The sequence below is a fragment of the Argiope bruennichi genome, chromosome 4 (assembly GCF_947563725.1).
Source record: "Argiope bruennichi chromosome 4, qqArgBrue1.1, whole genome shotgun sequence".
NCBI lineage: Eukaryota > Metazoa > Arthropoda > Arachnida > Araneae > Araneidae > Argiope > Argiope bruennichi.
Window position 1 is genome coordinate 143,483,941 of NC_079154.1, and position 16,034 is coordinate 143,499,974.

Below are 16,034 nucleotides of genomic sequence, written 5' to 3' on the forward strand. Positions count from 1 at the left end.
GTTTTTACCACTGCATCTAAAACTCTATTTTAATTTCTATCAAACACATCACCGCATTGTTCTACAGTTCTATCATTGAACTTACTGCACCTTTTACGTTATTATTCGCTCTTTGAGCTTTTTATACAATTTTAATTTTCTTATTGACCATATGTATGGCGCAGTATAGCCTATTTTGGCTCTTGTGCCATTAAAACTAACAATCCAATCCAATCCAATCAATGAAAAAGCAAAGACGCATTCTTTGCAGCATTATCCGCGAGTTCATTGCCGATGATTCGGACATGACCCGGAATCCAACTAAATAGTATCTAAAACCCCCTGTTCTGTTGAATCCTTAGAAGACCCAGGATTTCCAAGGCAACCGGATGAATCTGATTTTGAGTATTAGAAAGTACTTTCAATGAGCTCATGCTGTCAATATAGATACAAAATTTAAGCTGAAAGAGAATGAAATCCTCTGAAGAGCATAAAAAATTGCTAATAATTCAGCAGATAGAACAGATAGCAATGTATCTAGACGATAACTGAATGTATCGGTATCAAAAACGATATCGCAACCAACATGATCGTCTGACTCAGAACCACCCGTAAAAAATTTTAAGTAATGCAAATACTGACAGCGATGAGAATTAAACAGATTCTGGTAGACAATAGGAGCAGGTACTCTGCTTCTCAAAACTAGAGAAGGGATTTAAAAAGCAAAACTCAGGAATATTCCACACAAGAAAGAAAAACAGATCACTAGTCAGGATCACCTTACCATGGAGCTCAGAATCATGAAGGAGAGATTTAGCTCTCTCACAAAATGGAAGAAATCGCCGAAGATTAACCAGAAATGTCATAGAGGACAAGGGGTGCTTCGGAACATACAAACCTCGAAGGTAGTACTGGGAAGATACTTTTTAACGTCGTAAACCAAGTGGTATATAATGATAGAGAACATAAAGACTAATCACTGGCAAGGTGCGAAATGCTCCTGAGCAAATTCGCAAAGCAGAATGGTGTCAAATCTGCGTAATATGGTAGAACGCGCAATGTCATACACCATACATTCATAGTCTGTACGGGATGAAACTATTGCTTAATAAATTCGGAGCATGGAAGTGCGGTCTGCACCCAAAGAGATTCTAAAAAGTACTTTGAGAATGTTTAATGACCTGTCATACTTCTTCCGCAGATGTAGAACATGCGGAAAGAAAATGAGCTTACTGTCAAATATTATTCCCAAAAATGCAAATTCATCCCCTACAGGAATTGCGACATTCCTAATATTGTACATTTGCAGGATCCAAATGAATTCCCCGTTTCCTTCAAAAGTGAACGCATTGACTTTTCTCTGGAGAATTCGTATGCCCGTTTTCTTCACACAATTTACCAGTTTATTAATAACTTGCAATTGCCGCTCAATCAAGTTCATGTTGCTCCCTTGGCAGGAGAACCGAAGATCACATAACGTAGCTTGAATAGATGAGGGTAAAACATTGACTAAAATGAAGGATAAAAAGTGTTACACTGAGGGTGCCTCCTTGTGGAACACCCTCAGCTTAAATAAAAGGACTGGAATATAATTTACCAACCCGAACACGAAATGCGCACATCGATATAAAGTGTTTTAAAAACATGGGCAAATTTCCTTTAAATCCTCACTTTGCAAGTGTAGAGAGAATACCAAACCGTCAGATATGGTCATAGGCCTTTCCTATGTCGAAAAAGATAGACACCAGATGATTTCGATGGCATTGCGAATTTGAGTTTCGAGTAAGACAATACTATCAAAAGTTGAGCGACGAAAACCACTCTGCAGCAGAGGGATGCATTATTTCCTCTCCAGTTCAAATATAAGACGGGCATTAACCCTGCTCTCAAGCGTCTTGCGTAGGCAACTGTGAGTGCAATAGGCCTATTGTGCAGAGAGTCCTTGTCAGGTTTGAGGTTTGGAATCATAATAGCGTCATGCCATTGCGAAGGAAACTTCTGTTCAATAAAAATGCGATTAAATAACAGATTGGAAAGTGAAGTGGCAGAAAATGGTTATACGTCATTCCATCAGGATCAAGACTGGTTTCGTAAATCTTCGATAAAGCAGATCGTGCATCCTAAATTCCGAATTGTAAGAAGGCATTTTCGAGTAGAAAAACACAACGGTTTCCGTTGTGCACTATTCTTAATTTCTACAAATGGAGGCTTATACGAATTAGAGCAGAAACTTGTGCAAATATATATCAGAGAGCATTGGTGACATCTAATGGGGCAGATGCCATTTCATTTTCTGTATCCAGAACAGGAATGGAAAATTCTTTGTAAATTCCATTAGCTGCCTTGACAGTCTTCCAGAATAGTTTCATAGAAGTAAAGGCTGTGATGGAAGAAATTAACTTAATCCAAGACTCTCTCTGACTTTGCCAGTGAATACGACAAGCAGTAGCTCTGGCAGGTTTAAAAGCAATTAAATTCTCTTTTGTGGGATATCTACGGAAAATATTTCACTGCTTTTTTTGTTCATGATGAATGTCGCTGCAAGCGTCATTCCACCACGGTCTTGGGAATTTCTTTATATGTAGGGAGGTTTTGGGGATGGTATTGTTCGCAGTGTCAATTAAACAGCCAACAACATTTTGTGCTGCCTCTGTCATATTAGTCGTTCTGACCATATTCTCCGGAATTACTATCTGTTGCATGAAAGCAGTTCAATCGCCCCGCTGGAATAGGAAACGCTTGGGACAAGAAGTCGTGCCGCCTTTAACAGCGCAGGAGACCAATAACGGGAAGTAATCACTATCATAGAGATCACTGTAAAACTGAGCAACGGCAAAAGAGCGGGAGAGCAAATAGCCAGGTTTAGACTGCGAAATGTACGTGTGGGTTCATGGAAAAAGGTTTTCTTGCCATGATTAAGCAGACAGAGAGAATTATCGGAGATAAACTGTTTGCCCACAAGAAATTGTACTTTCCGAACCCGTACAAAGAGCATTAAGGGCATTAAGGTTAGCTACAAAAGCAAAAAAGGAAAGCTACTCGGTCCACTAAACTATTAAGTTCATGTTGGTTAATGACAGCATGTGGTGGCAAATAAATACTACAAACGGTAACAAGGGTCCGTATATGGACTTAAACGGCTACAGTTTGCAAAGAAGTTTGTAAATTTAAATGAGAACTCGGGTAGAGGTTGGAAGTTAAGATGAAAACACTACCAGGGGGATTATTTCCAGTATAGCATCTTTCCGAGCACAGTTATAGGTACAGATTTTCACAGCAATGTTATGTTTCAGGAATGTTTCCTGACAAGCGAAACAAGCAGGATGGAACCGATTAATAACATGCTTTGTGCCAACAATTTTGGACTGGAGACCACGACAGTTCCAAGAAATGAAAGTGCCCATTAGAAACAGAAGTATCGAGTTTATTAAAGCAAATGTTCTCAAGAGTTAGCATTTGTAATTCATCCTCCTCGTCAAAGGAATGAAGAGAAATAGAATCGAAATTTTTAAGTGCGCCAAAAATGAGCGCTAAATCCTTATGTACATTGCCTTTCGTCGCAAGTCTCGAAGCGACCGAATTTCCTGCTGTAGATCTCTTTAATTTGATCTTCGTTCTTTTGGCTAGAGTCTCCGTTTTGAAAGCTTTAGCTTAAGTGAGAATTAGATTTTAATTTAGACGGACTGATTTGTTAGTTTTAGGTGCACTTGATGCTGCATTTTCTACCTCAAAATCAGAAGATTTTTCGATAGTGTTAGTTTGGGAGTTATATTTCACACAACTTGTACACTTACAGTTTACAGTTATAGTACATTTACAGTTTACAACGGAAGCATAACTCACACCAGGTTTGGGTGTCTGAGATAACACTTATTGTCTTGCTTCAGGATAAGAAATACATTCTTTAAATTTAAGAAAAGTTATTTGCTTTACAACTTTACAGCATTCGCATGCTCGAAAAAACGATGCATGACAACCTCCATAGTTCTCGCACTTTTCGGGAGCGTTATACTGTTCAATATCGTGGTCTTTTCCTGCACAGCGGGCGCGTGCTGGTGTCCCGTGGCAATTAACCTTTGAGTGGCTGAAACGCTGGCATTTAATACATTTCAAAGGGTGTGGGATATATTACCGGATCGGTAGTTCAATATATTCAGCCTATATGAATTCTAGGATTGTTGGTCTATGAAATATAAGGATATAATGCTTTGTGGGAAGGAATTGCTCATCCCGCCTAATGGTAATTTGGCTACGTGGGTTACTCCTTGATGTTTCGATTCCTCAGTGATCTCCTCAAGGGCAAAATTGAACAATTCACCACATGTGATTACTCCCTTGGAAAAATTCAACGATGTATGAGAGGCAACGATTACAGGGATGTTAGTTAAAGCTTTCGATTTCATTATTTGCTGTGCTTGCTTTTTGGTGTAGACTTGGATCAACAAGTCACCAGAACGTATTTTACGTGTGGCAGTGACTTCACCAATGGTTGCAGTGATAGACTTCTGCTCAATAAAAGGCGATACAGAATTAAAAGCTTCGCTTTTATCAGAGATTCGTTTTGTTATAAAAAGCGATCAAAATGTTTAAGATCGGTGATTAGATTAGGCACTTTGTGATGCCCATTGAAGGGAGATTTGGTTTTGGCGCCCATGAGACATTAATAAGGATTCAGGTCCGACGGCAGCACCTACCAACAAGGGATGGCAGCCACCAGCTTTAGATATTACCAGCCTCGGCACTTACCATAATTCTAATCGGTACCTATACGCTGGGAGTCACCCCCAGGGACAGTGACCACTCTTAACATCAAGCCCAAGAAGTGATCTCTTTGCTTCATCCCTAGCAGACTAACCACTCAGTTGGCTAGATACCGGTCGATTGATACACCGATGACCACACTGCACCGCCCATCTAATTAGGGCTACGCACAGCCAACACGTGGGGTTTTTGACTGTCCATGAAAAGCAAGAAACAAACAGAACGGCAACAGTTTCTCATGGAGAGTCCTCTCGCTTGCCGTCGAGGGAAGGAAGCAAGACAGCACAAAGCAAAAGACTGAGAGGAGAGGAATAGGGCAGACAGACAAGATCACTATGGAACCTAGGGATCGTGAAGGCCGTCGCGCCTAAAAAGATGCGCCCCTGAAGGGCTTTAGCGGTGGGATGAGAGCGATGCAGAAACTAAAGAAAACCTATTGTACACTTTGAACGCCTTTTTTCCGATCAATTTATATCAATTTTTGACAAATACAATTGACAGACACAAAATCACAAAAGAAATTTAAAATTTTTACGCCGTTAATTTTTTTAGTTACCATTACGGATGTCGTATCTCTCTGGCGGATACTCTTTGGCATATTTGGTTCCAAATTTGATACATATTTATATTTTAGATATTATATGTGCGCGCCAAATCTTATCCATCTAAATTTCTTCGTTTTGTAATTATCGTGTTAATTTACCTTCGAACAGCCAAAAAATAGGAAAGGAATTCTTCTAATAATCCACAAATTTTGTGTAAAGAACATGTACTAAATTTCATCCATCAAGCTTAAAACTTTTTTGAGTTATGGAGTTCACAGACAGGCAGACATAATGCCAAAAATTTGCTTTTCGGACTCAGAAAAGTCTAAAATGCAGACAAAATCTCGAGCTTGAATTTTTCGACAATTAAAATACTTTCTCTTTGTGTACTTGGAGAACAAATAAATAAAAAAAAACATTAAATTTTTAAAATAAAATAAAAGTAGACAAAATCTAAATTAAAATATCATTATATTACGATGCTCCGTACTAAAAGTTTAGGTTTCCAAAAACATGATTAATCTTTTTTTTTTTTTTTTTTTTTTTTTGCGATTTTCAAAAGTCAAAAATTGGACGCATGCACGCAATGATTCGGAATGAAAATGAGGAATCGTCCTTCGGAAGTGTCAGATTTCCGAGAGGAATTGTTAGTAGAGTGGTTTATCGGGGCATTCCCGGATTCTACAATTCATGCAGGGTTTGAATGACAAGGCGTTGAGTACTTCTGTTGTACGCAGTTTTATTAAACTATTTATGTTTATAAAAATATCAGTCTTTAGTTTGATATTCGCTCACTTCCTGGCCGACTGAAGATTTGAAACTGTGCGCTGCGATATGCGTTCAATGCAGTATTTTAATATTTTCAAAGTTATCAACTGAATCTCGTCAATCATTCTGATTGCACACTCGCTGCGATGTTTGGTAGCGATTTCAGGACTGCGACGACCCGAAACTTATTTGCGACTGAGTATAAATAATTAAACCGAATTAAGCGAACGAGAGCTCATCGTGAAGAACAACTTTTGCAGTGAAACTGTTTCGATAGGTGCAGATACGTAGAGAAGTTGCTTTTCAGTCCCTACTTCCGACTATGTTTACCATCCTTCCTCTGTGTGTGAGCGCTACTCACGAAATCTCTACAACGATCCAATGGAAATTCGGTCGCAATAAGAGTGATGCTATGAACAAAGAGTGCCATAGTAAGAGTGAATCTAGAAAGGCATTTTTGGAGTTTTAGTAAGAATTTTGATTTATTAAAAGTTACTTTAAATGTTAATGTGTTTACGGAATAACTTCAAAACGTATTACTGCACCAGAAATATGTATACTGTCTTTAAATTTAAAAAATTAGCTTTTCAATAAATTAGTTTAATTTCAATTAAATTTTTATAGTTTGAAACAGTTGCCTCTATCATTATTATAGGGAAAAAAATTAGCTCAGTTCAGTCCAACTATATTAATGTTCAGTTTTAAAGCAATGTTAGGGCTATTTTGGAACGGATCTAGTAATTACGCACCGCGGTCAGATGATGAGGATGACACCTGAGCTAGCTTGCCCCCTCTCCTAATTTCCACACCACACCAGGGGGGAAGACACTCGGCCCCAACGAATTTAATGTTTATTATACAACGGTTCTTCGGGGGTCTCTTCCGCTTCCGAGGTCGAGACCTTACTACCGGGCCACCACGGCTTGAAAATAATTTCAGTTTTATTCTTTTCCTAAATCATTTACGTATATGTTTTTCCTTTGTTAATATCATAATGAAAGTATCACGTTGCCAGAGATTTTCTCGCCAAATATGTAACTAAACCGCGTTTGAGACTTAAAAGCATCTTAATTGTTGACGAACCGTGTAGTATTCTCCATACCGGATTCATTCATTTCTACCTTTGAAATAACTAATACCAAAACTTTAATTTTAGAGAAAAATATGTGTAATTAGAAATTATTTACTTCTTGGTATTGTATTGGGAAAGCAAAAATTTTGGACTGTAGAGTTAAATGATGCCAAGTTATTGCAGTTTCTCCATGTCCAAATATTTCTGTTCTATTTTATCATAAACCACGACTTTTCATCGCCTTTATTACACTTTCTTTTTGCACATGTGCGTAGGTTCTAATCTGTGGTTTTCCAGCTGAGTTCATTATTTTCTTTCTGTCCAAAAAAGCTGAATGCTATTTCTCCCACAAGCTCTTGCGTATTCAAATGTTAAAGGCACATCATTAATTATTTTATTTAAAAAAAATGAGAAATTCCTTTTTTAGCAGCAAACTTTCCTTTCCCCACCCCACATATTCAACTGCTTACGGACACAGTCATAAACATTATTTATTTTCCAGATGGAAAAAGATTTTAGCATGACTGAGTTCTGACGAGTCGTTGCGGGGAGTGTAATAAACAGTTTTTAAGAGAATAATCAAACCTAAAAGACGGTGTTTCGAAATGGTTCCTGAGTGGCGTGCATCTCTTACTGTCAACGTATCATTTTTCCCACAGTCACATCATATCAATAGCTTCCACTCTTTCTTTCCTGAAGGAAAATTTCAATAGGGAGTTTAAAATTGCTTGCTTTCATTTAAATTTCTTGCTTTTTTTTTTTTTTTCTCCTTCTACTCTAGGAACACCAAGCACTTTTCATGTTTGCCACTTGATACTTTTGGCATATTTAACAGCACTTGATTGGTGCCATTAAATATGCCAAAAGTTGAAATTGGCATATTTAATGGCATATTAAATGGCACTTGATTTTTTTTAACTTACACTGCTAAACGCTTTTCTTCTTCACTTCTTTATCTATCAATGGACAAAATTTTTAGAAAGAAGTAAATTAAGAAACATAGTAGACGACATTTTTTAAGTTTTTTCCCCTCAAAAATGCTTTAAAAAAATATTTTCAACTTCATTGGAACAGCTGCGTGAACAATATTTGCTCGAATCTCAACGATTTGTAAATTGCAGCGCCGGAATTTAATGTGTCGCACAAATCGAGCACCTCCGTTAATCACGTCATTTCCCAAATCCGAAGTGAATAAAAACACACAGGGCTTCGTAACATTCATTCTGACGAAGCGACGTGGGTTCACCTATCAGAGCTAATTAAATCCAGCTTCTGAGCTGAGCAGGGCGCCAAAGACACAGATTTGCTAATCACATTTTGACAAGACCGTCAATTATACTCAGAAAGGCAAAATGAGATGAATTCGGATGCAAATCTCCCGTTCGTACGGAATGTAACTGGAAATTCTTAGTGTGCCTTCATTAGATTAACATCCAGTTTTGAAGTTCCACAAGAGAAATTTTCGGATGAATCTGGTCACTTTCAACCTTGATCAGATGATGAGAAAGCCGTCGAATTCAGCATATTCTCTTTTCCTCGACACATTAGTGGGAGAACATAATCATATCGCGTTTCGAATGCGAAGTGAATAAACCCTATCCGACAGTAACATTGTAACAGCAGAGAGTGTATCCAGAACATTTTAAAAGAAATGTCAATGTCCACATTCTAAAATCAAATTTTTAAATGATGGACAAACCATTTTAAAAAAATGGGATTCGACTGAAACATTGTATCAAAGTAATATTTTAAGCTTGATTCGTTTGTTATGATATTTTTTAAAAACATTTACTCTTAATTTTACAACAAAAACTATTCGCTGTACTCGCGGCTCCCCTTATGTTTATATATGTGCCATGTGTTATGTTCTATATATGTGTAATAAAATGCAAAATACAAATCGAATAAAAATCGAATGTTCTCCCTTAGTGTGGATTGGAAGTTAGAAGTAGGGGTGCTGCTTCAGTTCATTTTGCCAGAGTTCAGAATAACAAAGTAAAATAGCTCTCACGTTGCTTTAAAATGGGATGTCAATCCAATTAAATTGAACAAAGTGATATTGGAACAGTTTGGGAGATGCGAATTCTCTAAAACTCCTGCCGCAATACTGTCTCACGAAATGCAACAGAAAAATAAACTTCCACACACTGTGTCGTCCTGTGCGCCTTTACTACCGGTCACCCTCCCTTGCAAACCGAAAAAAATATTCGGCATGACGTCAAGAAAAGGTTTGACACAAAGAAAATGAGCTTATTTTTAGCCGTCAGGTTGCTTCTTTTCCTCCTAAAGCGGTGCGAAAACGCTTCGCGAATTCAAGGGGAGGCGAAGGGAATTTCTTCTCTGCAGACATTTTCTCCGGATTAGGAAGAAGAAAAGTAAGGCTCTATTAGAGAAGGTGTTGATTCTGTTTTCCCAAATCCTAGAGTTTGTCCTGAATCGAACCGCAGTGCCGAAGATAGAGATTTTTCTTTATTAAGCCAAGCTGTTTATTGAAGCATTTGAGGGCGTAAAGTCTTATTTAAGTTAGAAACGAAATCCCCTTTTTGCAGGTGTAACCAAACACACGCGGGAAGTATCCTACATCACACGTTTCTGAAGTTATCAGATGCAATGGTTTAGCAATGAAACATCTCATGAAGCGTGGCCCTTTTAAAGTCCCTAAATCACCCGAGAATGACACTGCTATATCTTTTATACCTCATTAAACAATCAAATGTTTCTCCTTTATAAAAAAAAAATGCATTATGTTGTAAAAATATGAAGCTGTAAGAACAGCACTGTTTATTTTTATTCAAAGTGGAACATGCTATTTGTTTGTTGAAATAACTTACTTATTTATTGAAATTATTTTTAAGTTATTAAAATTGTTTAGTTATATCTGTTGTTATTTATTTAATTTACTTATTATTGTCCAAAAATTAATTATGCATTTTTAACTTTTTTTAATTAAACAATAAATCTGCAACATCAAAGATTGCTATTTTTAGATAAAATTGTCCTGTGATCTTCTTGCTGGAAACTGGATTTATCTCTAAATCCAGTTTCTTTATTAGTAGCAATTTTCGGATAAATCCTATTTTTATCGTAGTCTCCCCCCCCCCCTGGCTTTGAACAAGTTTCACTATAGGTAGTTAGTTAGTTAGTTAGTTTGGGATTTTTTGGCGCAAGGACCAGATTTGGCCATGCTGCGCCAATAGTATGGTAGAAGTTACTGGTCTAATGGCACGGTGAATAAGTAAAACTCAAATGCAAATTTTAAAATACGAAGTGTTCACTATAGTAAACAAGGTAAAAAGTGTAAAAAGATTTGCTATTTAAATATGATGATAAAATCCAATTGTTTTCAGAAATGTAAAAATATTACAATGGGGATTTTCTCCCACTAAGTCACTGATATTCGGACATGATGCAAGTTTCACTATAATAAAGTACTTGCAAATGAATGTTATTCAATAAATAAATGCTGAATATCGAGAAATTTCTTACAAAATATAAATAACATGAACTATACTGATGAGGATAATCATTCTGCTTTGTTCTTCATTTCATGCTTTTATGCATTTATCCTTTATCCCATGCAAAGTAAGAATTATCCATGTCGCGCAAGACGTTGTTCATAACTAGTGTTTCTAACATAAGCGCTTAGCATTTATCATTTAATATATATATATCAATGGGAAAATGCAAGTTTCTTCTAAAAAATTATAAACTTACTTTTATAGTGTACATATGCTTAATTTTTTTAATACTATAAACACATCAGAACTGTTAAAACTGCTGACAATTTTACGGTTGTTGCGCTACTTGTATGTGATTACAACAAGTACGTTAAATCAGCGCTTACGAAATCAGCGAGACCATCAGATAAACAGCACAGAGTAAATGATTGAGACCAAGCTTCCCACACTGTTCATCTTCCCAGAGAAGATATTAGATACATGTTTGTATATGGAAAATGGTGATTTATCGCACAAGCATCACGGGCGCTTGCCTCTTTCCTCAAAACTTTGAAAGGGTCTATCTATTTGTCTAAAAAGCCAAGTTTACTAAGAATTTATGGTTGAAGCAAGAAACCCAAATCAATTTTGCACCGGTGGTTTTCAAAATCCGACGCCTCAAATCGATCGAATGTTCACATTCACACATCGATCGATGCATTCATCAAACACCAGGGTGTGAATAAGTATGTGCTAAATTTTGCAATCTGCGAGGGGGGGGCAACCTGATTAAGCTATTTCAGGAGGATTCAGCATTTGCAAATCAGAAAAATAGCCACCTTCCAATGCGCTTTTTATCTTTCCACATTTTTCATCTTTTTATATAGGATGATTCTAAAAGCCATGCGACGAACTTTATGGCTGGACAAAACATAAGGAAACAAGTCAGTTTCATTAGAAATCGCAAATGCATTGGATGACCCCTACGGAGAGGATCTTTGGGAACAATCTAAATAGAAGAAGCGGACACATCAAGATAAGAAGGGCCTATAGAACAGATATGATAGAATATGATAACACGACAACAAAGCAGCAAAAGTAGAAACATTACAAGTAGCAAGGCACCATGAAAAATTCTCTGGTAAGTGGAACGAGGACCAACAGCAAATCTTTAGGCATTTAAAGTAGCAACAATTGTTTAAAAGTCTTCATTCACATCCCTTTGTATTATTTTAAATTTGTGTTCCATGCCGTTCTTTTCTTTCACTCATTGGCTAGCAAAAAGCCCTTGTAGAAATCGTTCATAAGATAAGTAAACACAAACCTTGTTGTAAAAATGATTTGCTTCTAAGTGCTTCACCCGTCTTCGCATGAATTTAGAACAATCCCGTATACTTTAAAAAATAACTAGTTCATTTCAACTAACAATATTATTTTGGCATAACAGGACCAAAGGGCCAATAAATTAACATCAAATTAATGAGCATATATGTTTAAAGGAAGGCCTCCATTTGCGAATTTAAATTTATATAAATCGAAAATAACAACATAAATTAAAAAGATGATTTGCTTGTTGAGCATCAAGAACCGATTGTTTTACTTACAGTTGTTTTAAATTATCAGTCTCTACAAATATATCTAATAAAACAATTTGCCAGTATCTAATTATTTATAGTTTTGTACAAAAAAATAATATTGTTTTTTCAAATACTTTGATTTATTTCTAGTAAAAATGCGTTTCCTCAAGTAGTAAAAAGTTTCTAGTAAAAATTAGATTTCTTTTTTCATTTTCTGATGCAAAATTTTAAGGATCATACTGGTTAGTTCTGTTAATACAGCTACTAAATTGTTTCAGTGTTAAATTAAACGTTTCCCCTTTTTACCCCCCCCCCCAAAAAAAAAAGATGTAGATTATTTGGGGGGAAAAGCTAAAAGATTCTATAATAGCTTTCCAGTAGATGAATTAGGCCGCAATCTTTCTGTGGAAGAAGAAATCTGGATATGCTTGCAGTCGTTTTCATTTTGAGCTCGCCAATGAACCTTTTAATCTTATAATTATCGAAAAAACTATTGAGTTTCATTTGACACTCTTTCAAAAGTGCCAGTGAATCTTCTCTAAATATTTTGTTTTTATATGAATACCTCAATAGAAACTGATTTATTGAGAAAAATAGGAAATCTTCAGCGGCCAAAAAATTTTTAATCTTAAAATAAAATTGAAAACAAAAATTTTTTTGGAGTCTTAAAGAGACAAAAATAATTATTCATTTTTTCAGCATTGTCTAAGCAATCATAATTTTTGTTTGAAATACGAGAAGCCTCATTTTATTAAAGTTGTGGCACATTGTATAGTTCAGCATTCCCATTCATAATGCAGCCTAATTATGTTCACATATTTTAATTATGTCGGCAGATTTTATTTAAATTTTTTTGTATATGGCGGAAACTTCTGATAGTGAATTTAAAGGAAAAAATTCCTTTTAAGAGTGTATAATAAGTTTAATAATGAATTATGAAAAAAATTTGGGATAAAGAGGTTTTTAGAGGCACGCCTTTACCGCGTATCATCGTACTAAAAATACGAAAATATTCTCTCAACAAATATTTATGGACCAAAAGTAAAACATAAAAGCACGAGATGTTGAAAACAATACGATATCAAAACAATGTTGCAGTGAGTACCCTAAAAAAAGAATTTCAAAACATTTCAAGATAATTAAAACAAGAGCAATACGGTCGCTGTCATTTCAAGCTAAAATTGTGATGACTGCAGTGATTTTCAATAAAAAGAAAAACGCGCGGCTCTCTTCAAATAAAATTGTCTTAAAATTGTCTTTGCTTTTCATTTTCCTTTTTAAATTAAACATTTCGCATGGCAACATTTTTTATGGGTAATATAAATAAGGAAGACAATTTAGCCATTTTCCTATTTTTCTCAATAAATCTGTTTCTACTTTTTTTTCATTAAAAAAATAAAATGAATGGTAAAAAGGCAAGATCTCATTATTTTTATGAAGAGAAACTATTTATTTTTATTTAAAATACTTAAAGTGTAAAAAAAAAAAAAAAAAGACGAAAATTAAAAAAAAAAAATTGAAGGAATTTAAAACATCAAAATGTGAAAATATCACTAAAAACACACTAAATAAAGCCTTATAAGATTGAAAATTTTGAATGGAAAAATAGGATTCACTTGCTATGGCTACTAGTTATCTTATTTCTCATTCGCTAGCTTAGCTCTTATGATTCATGCAAGAACAATAAGTATTCTAAGAAAATATATTAGATCTTATTGAAGAGCAGTAAAAATAATATCGGGTTAAAAAAGGCATTCAATTAAAGCACCACGAGAGTAAAAAAGATAAAAATGAGAAGGAAAACTTTTGCGTATACAAATTTCTGCATCCTCGTGAAATGTTAATTCGATAAGAGGCACTGCCATAGCATCATAATAACTTTCTTTTACAGACTGCAGAACTTTAATCTTTAGAAAAAGTGGGACTCAAAACACCAAGAGACCATATTATCTTTCAATATCTTATATTACAAACTGCAGAAAAATTAAATTAAATTATTAAAATTTTAGATTCCTTATAATTCTAATCTGTTACTGTAATTAAATTCTACGATTCTACGATTAACTGTATTTAAATTCTACGAAATTCTACGATTTTGTTTTGACTTACAAATATCTGACCAAAAAAAAATTTAGTACAATAAAATATTTCTCAGAAATAGATAAGAGCTCACCGAGCACCGGCGTATCATTCTCCAACTCGACCAAAACACTCCCGGATAAAAAGGAGCCCGGCAAATAGAGCAGCGTCTCGTTATCCAGGACGATAATGAACTTCTTCAACTTCTTGTTAGTCCTGCCGGACGTCGCCTCCGTTCGCACATGACCACTTGTCGCACTGTACCACATGTTGTCCTACAGGAACAATCAACTGTCTGTTGGCACGGACCCTCTGCACGATGTCACTTTCACAAGCTGATCACAGTATAATACTCGAGTAGGATTTTTATTATTGAGTTTAATTTTTTAGTCTTCTGTAGCACAAAAACGAGGATTTAAATCATTCAGGCTTGGATCTAATAAATACGCAACATATGTAGTTCAAAAACTAAGTAAAATAGAATTTTAATTTAGAATTTATAGAATTTTTAATTGTTCATCTAATGGAATTAAGCGCTTAAAATTATGTCTTATATAATAAATAAGGAATAGATTCTTTTATCTGGTGAGCAACTCAATTCTTAGGTCTCAAAAGTTTGCAAAGAAGTAACTTTACTCTCGGTTGAAATTATTCAACTGGTCTATTTTCTGGGTTCAAAAATTTACGGTGAGTGAGCATAATAGCAACACTTTTGACGATTGCAAATGAAGAAAAAAATAGTTTTTTGCAAACATAGTTATTCAATCAGTGTTGTGTAAAGAATTTTTCCATGCAAAAGATCATTCTCCCAGGCTTTAATTCGAAAGTTATTTTGTGAAATAAAAATAATATTTATCAAAGTAATCCAATTTTACCACATGTCATCAAGAAATTTTAGTATCTAAAAGCTCCAGCCAAACAACAGCAGTTTGTAAGCAATTCATCAAAGTCGCACGGAAACAGAAGAAGGAAAGAACTCATCAATGGAGTCTGCTTCGCTGCAACTCGCCGTAATCACTTTGTCAATCATCATTGTTGTCTCCCAAAACGAAATCGAACTTGAGCAGACTTTCGCCGATCCCCTTTCTGCTCTGTTGCACCGCCCGGTTCAATCTGGGAACCAGCCCGATCCGAAATCGTTTGGCACCTCCAGGAGGAACGAAGTCAGTGGCCACCGCAAGAGCGAGGTCAGCCAGTGGAAGACTGGTTCCGGTATGCTCGAGAAGTCGTTTGCTCGCCTGAGATGAGCTGCAGGCGAAATATCCCACTCGGGCGTTCGAAAGCGATGACCCGGCCTCATGCGACGACCCCGCCAAGAAGAAAATTTGCTCGCGGAAGAGGACGATTTTCAAATGGAGTGTGTGGAACAATGAAACACTTCAACTCGTATCATCGCATAGCGGTTAAAGGATGAGGAGGGGGTGGGGAGAAATGCAACCTTATTCGATGAAGCAATGGGTCAAGAACAATTAAATGTCGGGATCCTGAAGCGAATAGCTGAGGTGAAACATACTATTTGTTATTCAAACCTTTGAGCAAAAATCGTCTAGCCTTCTCTCAAAAGATCAACTCACATTCTAGAAAACAGATTAATATTCCGATAGAGAGGTGGCATTTCTTGAATCTCTCATACTTCCCACGCTTTATTAATCCGTTGAAACAAGAAAGATTGCAGGCAGTGCCCCAGTGACAATAAACAAGGACCTTGTTAGAGATTTAGAATAGAGCCCAAAGAAAAACTCACCATCAATTATAAAAATTATTTCATTTTTTTGGAACAGTTACTTTTATAATACTGTTAGTCGATTTAAAAAGG

General features: G+C 35.9%; 1 protein-coding gene across 1 annotated transcript in view; it reads right to left on the bottom strand.

Annotated features, from left to right (window-relative positions):
* The window catches only part of LOC129965447 (arrestin domain-containing protein 4-like), a 94,943-nt gene extending 79,384 nt beyond the window's left edge, over positions 1 to 15,559 (bottom strand). The window contains exon 1 of the mRNA XM_056079317.1: positions 14,313 to 15,559. Coding sequence (XP_055935292.1) covers positions 14,313 to 14,487 — 175 coding nt within the window. The 5' untranslated portion in view covers positions 14,488 to 15,559. The remainder of the gene's footprint in view (positions 1 to 14,312) is intronic.
* Positions 15,560 to 16,034: the final 475 nt, after the last annotated feature.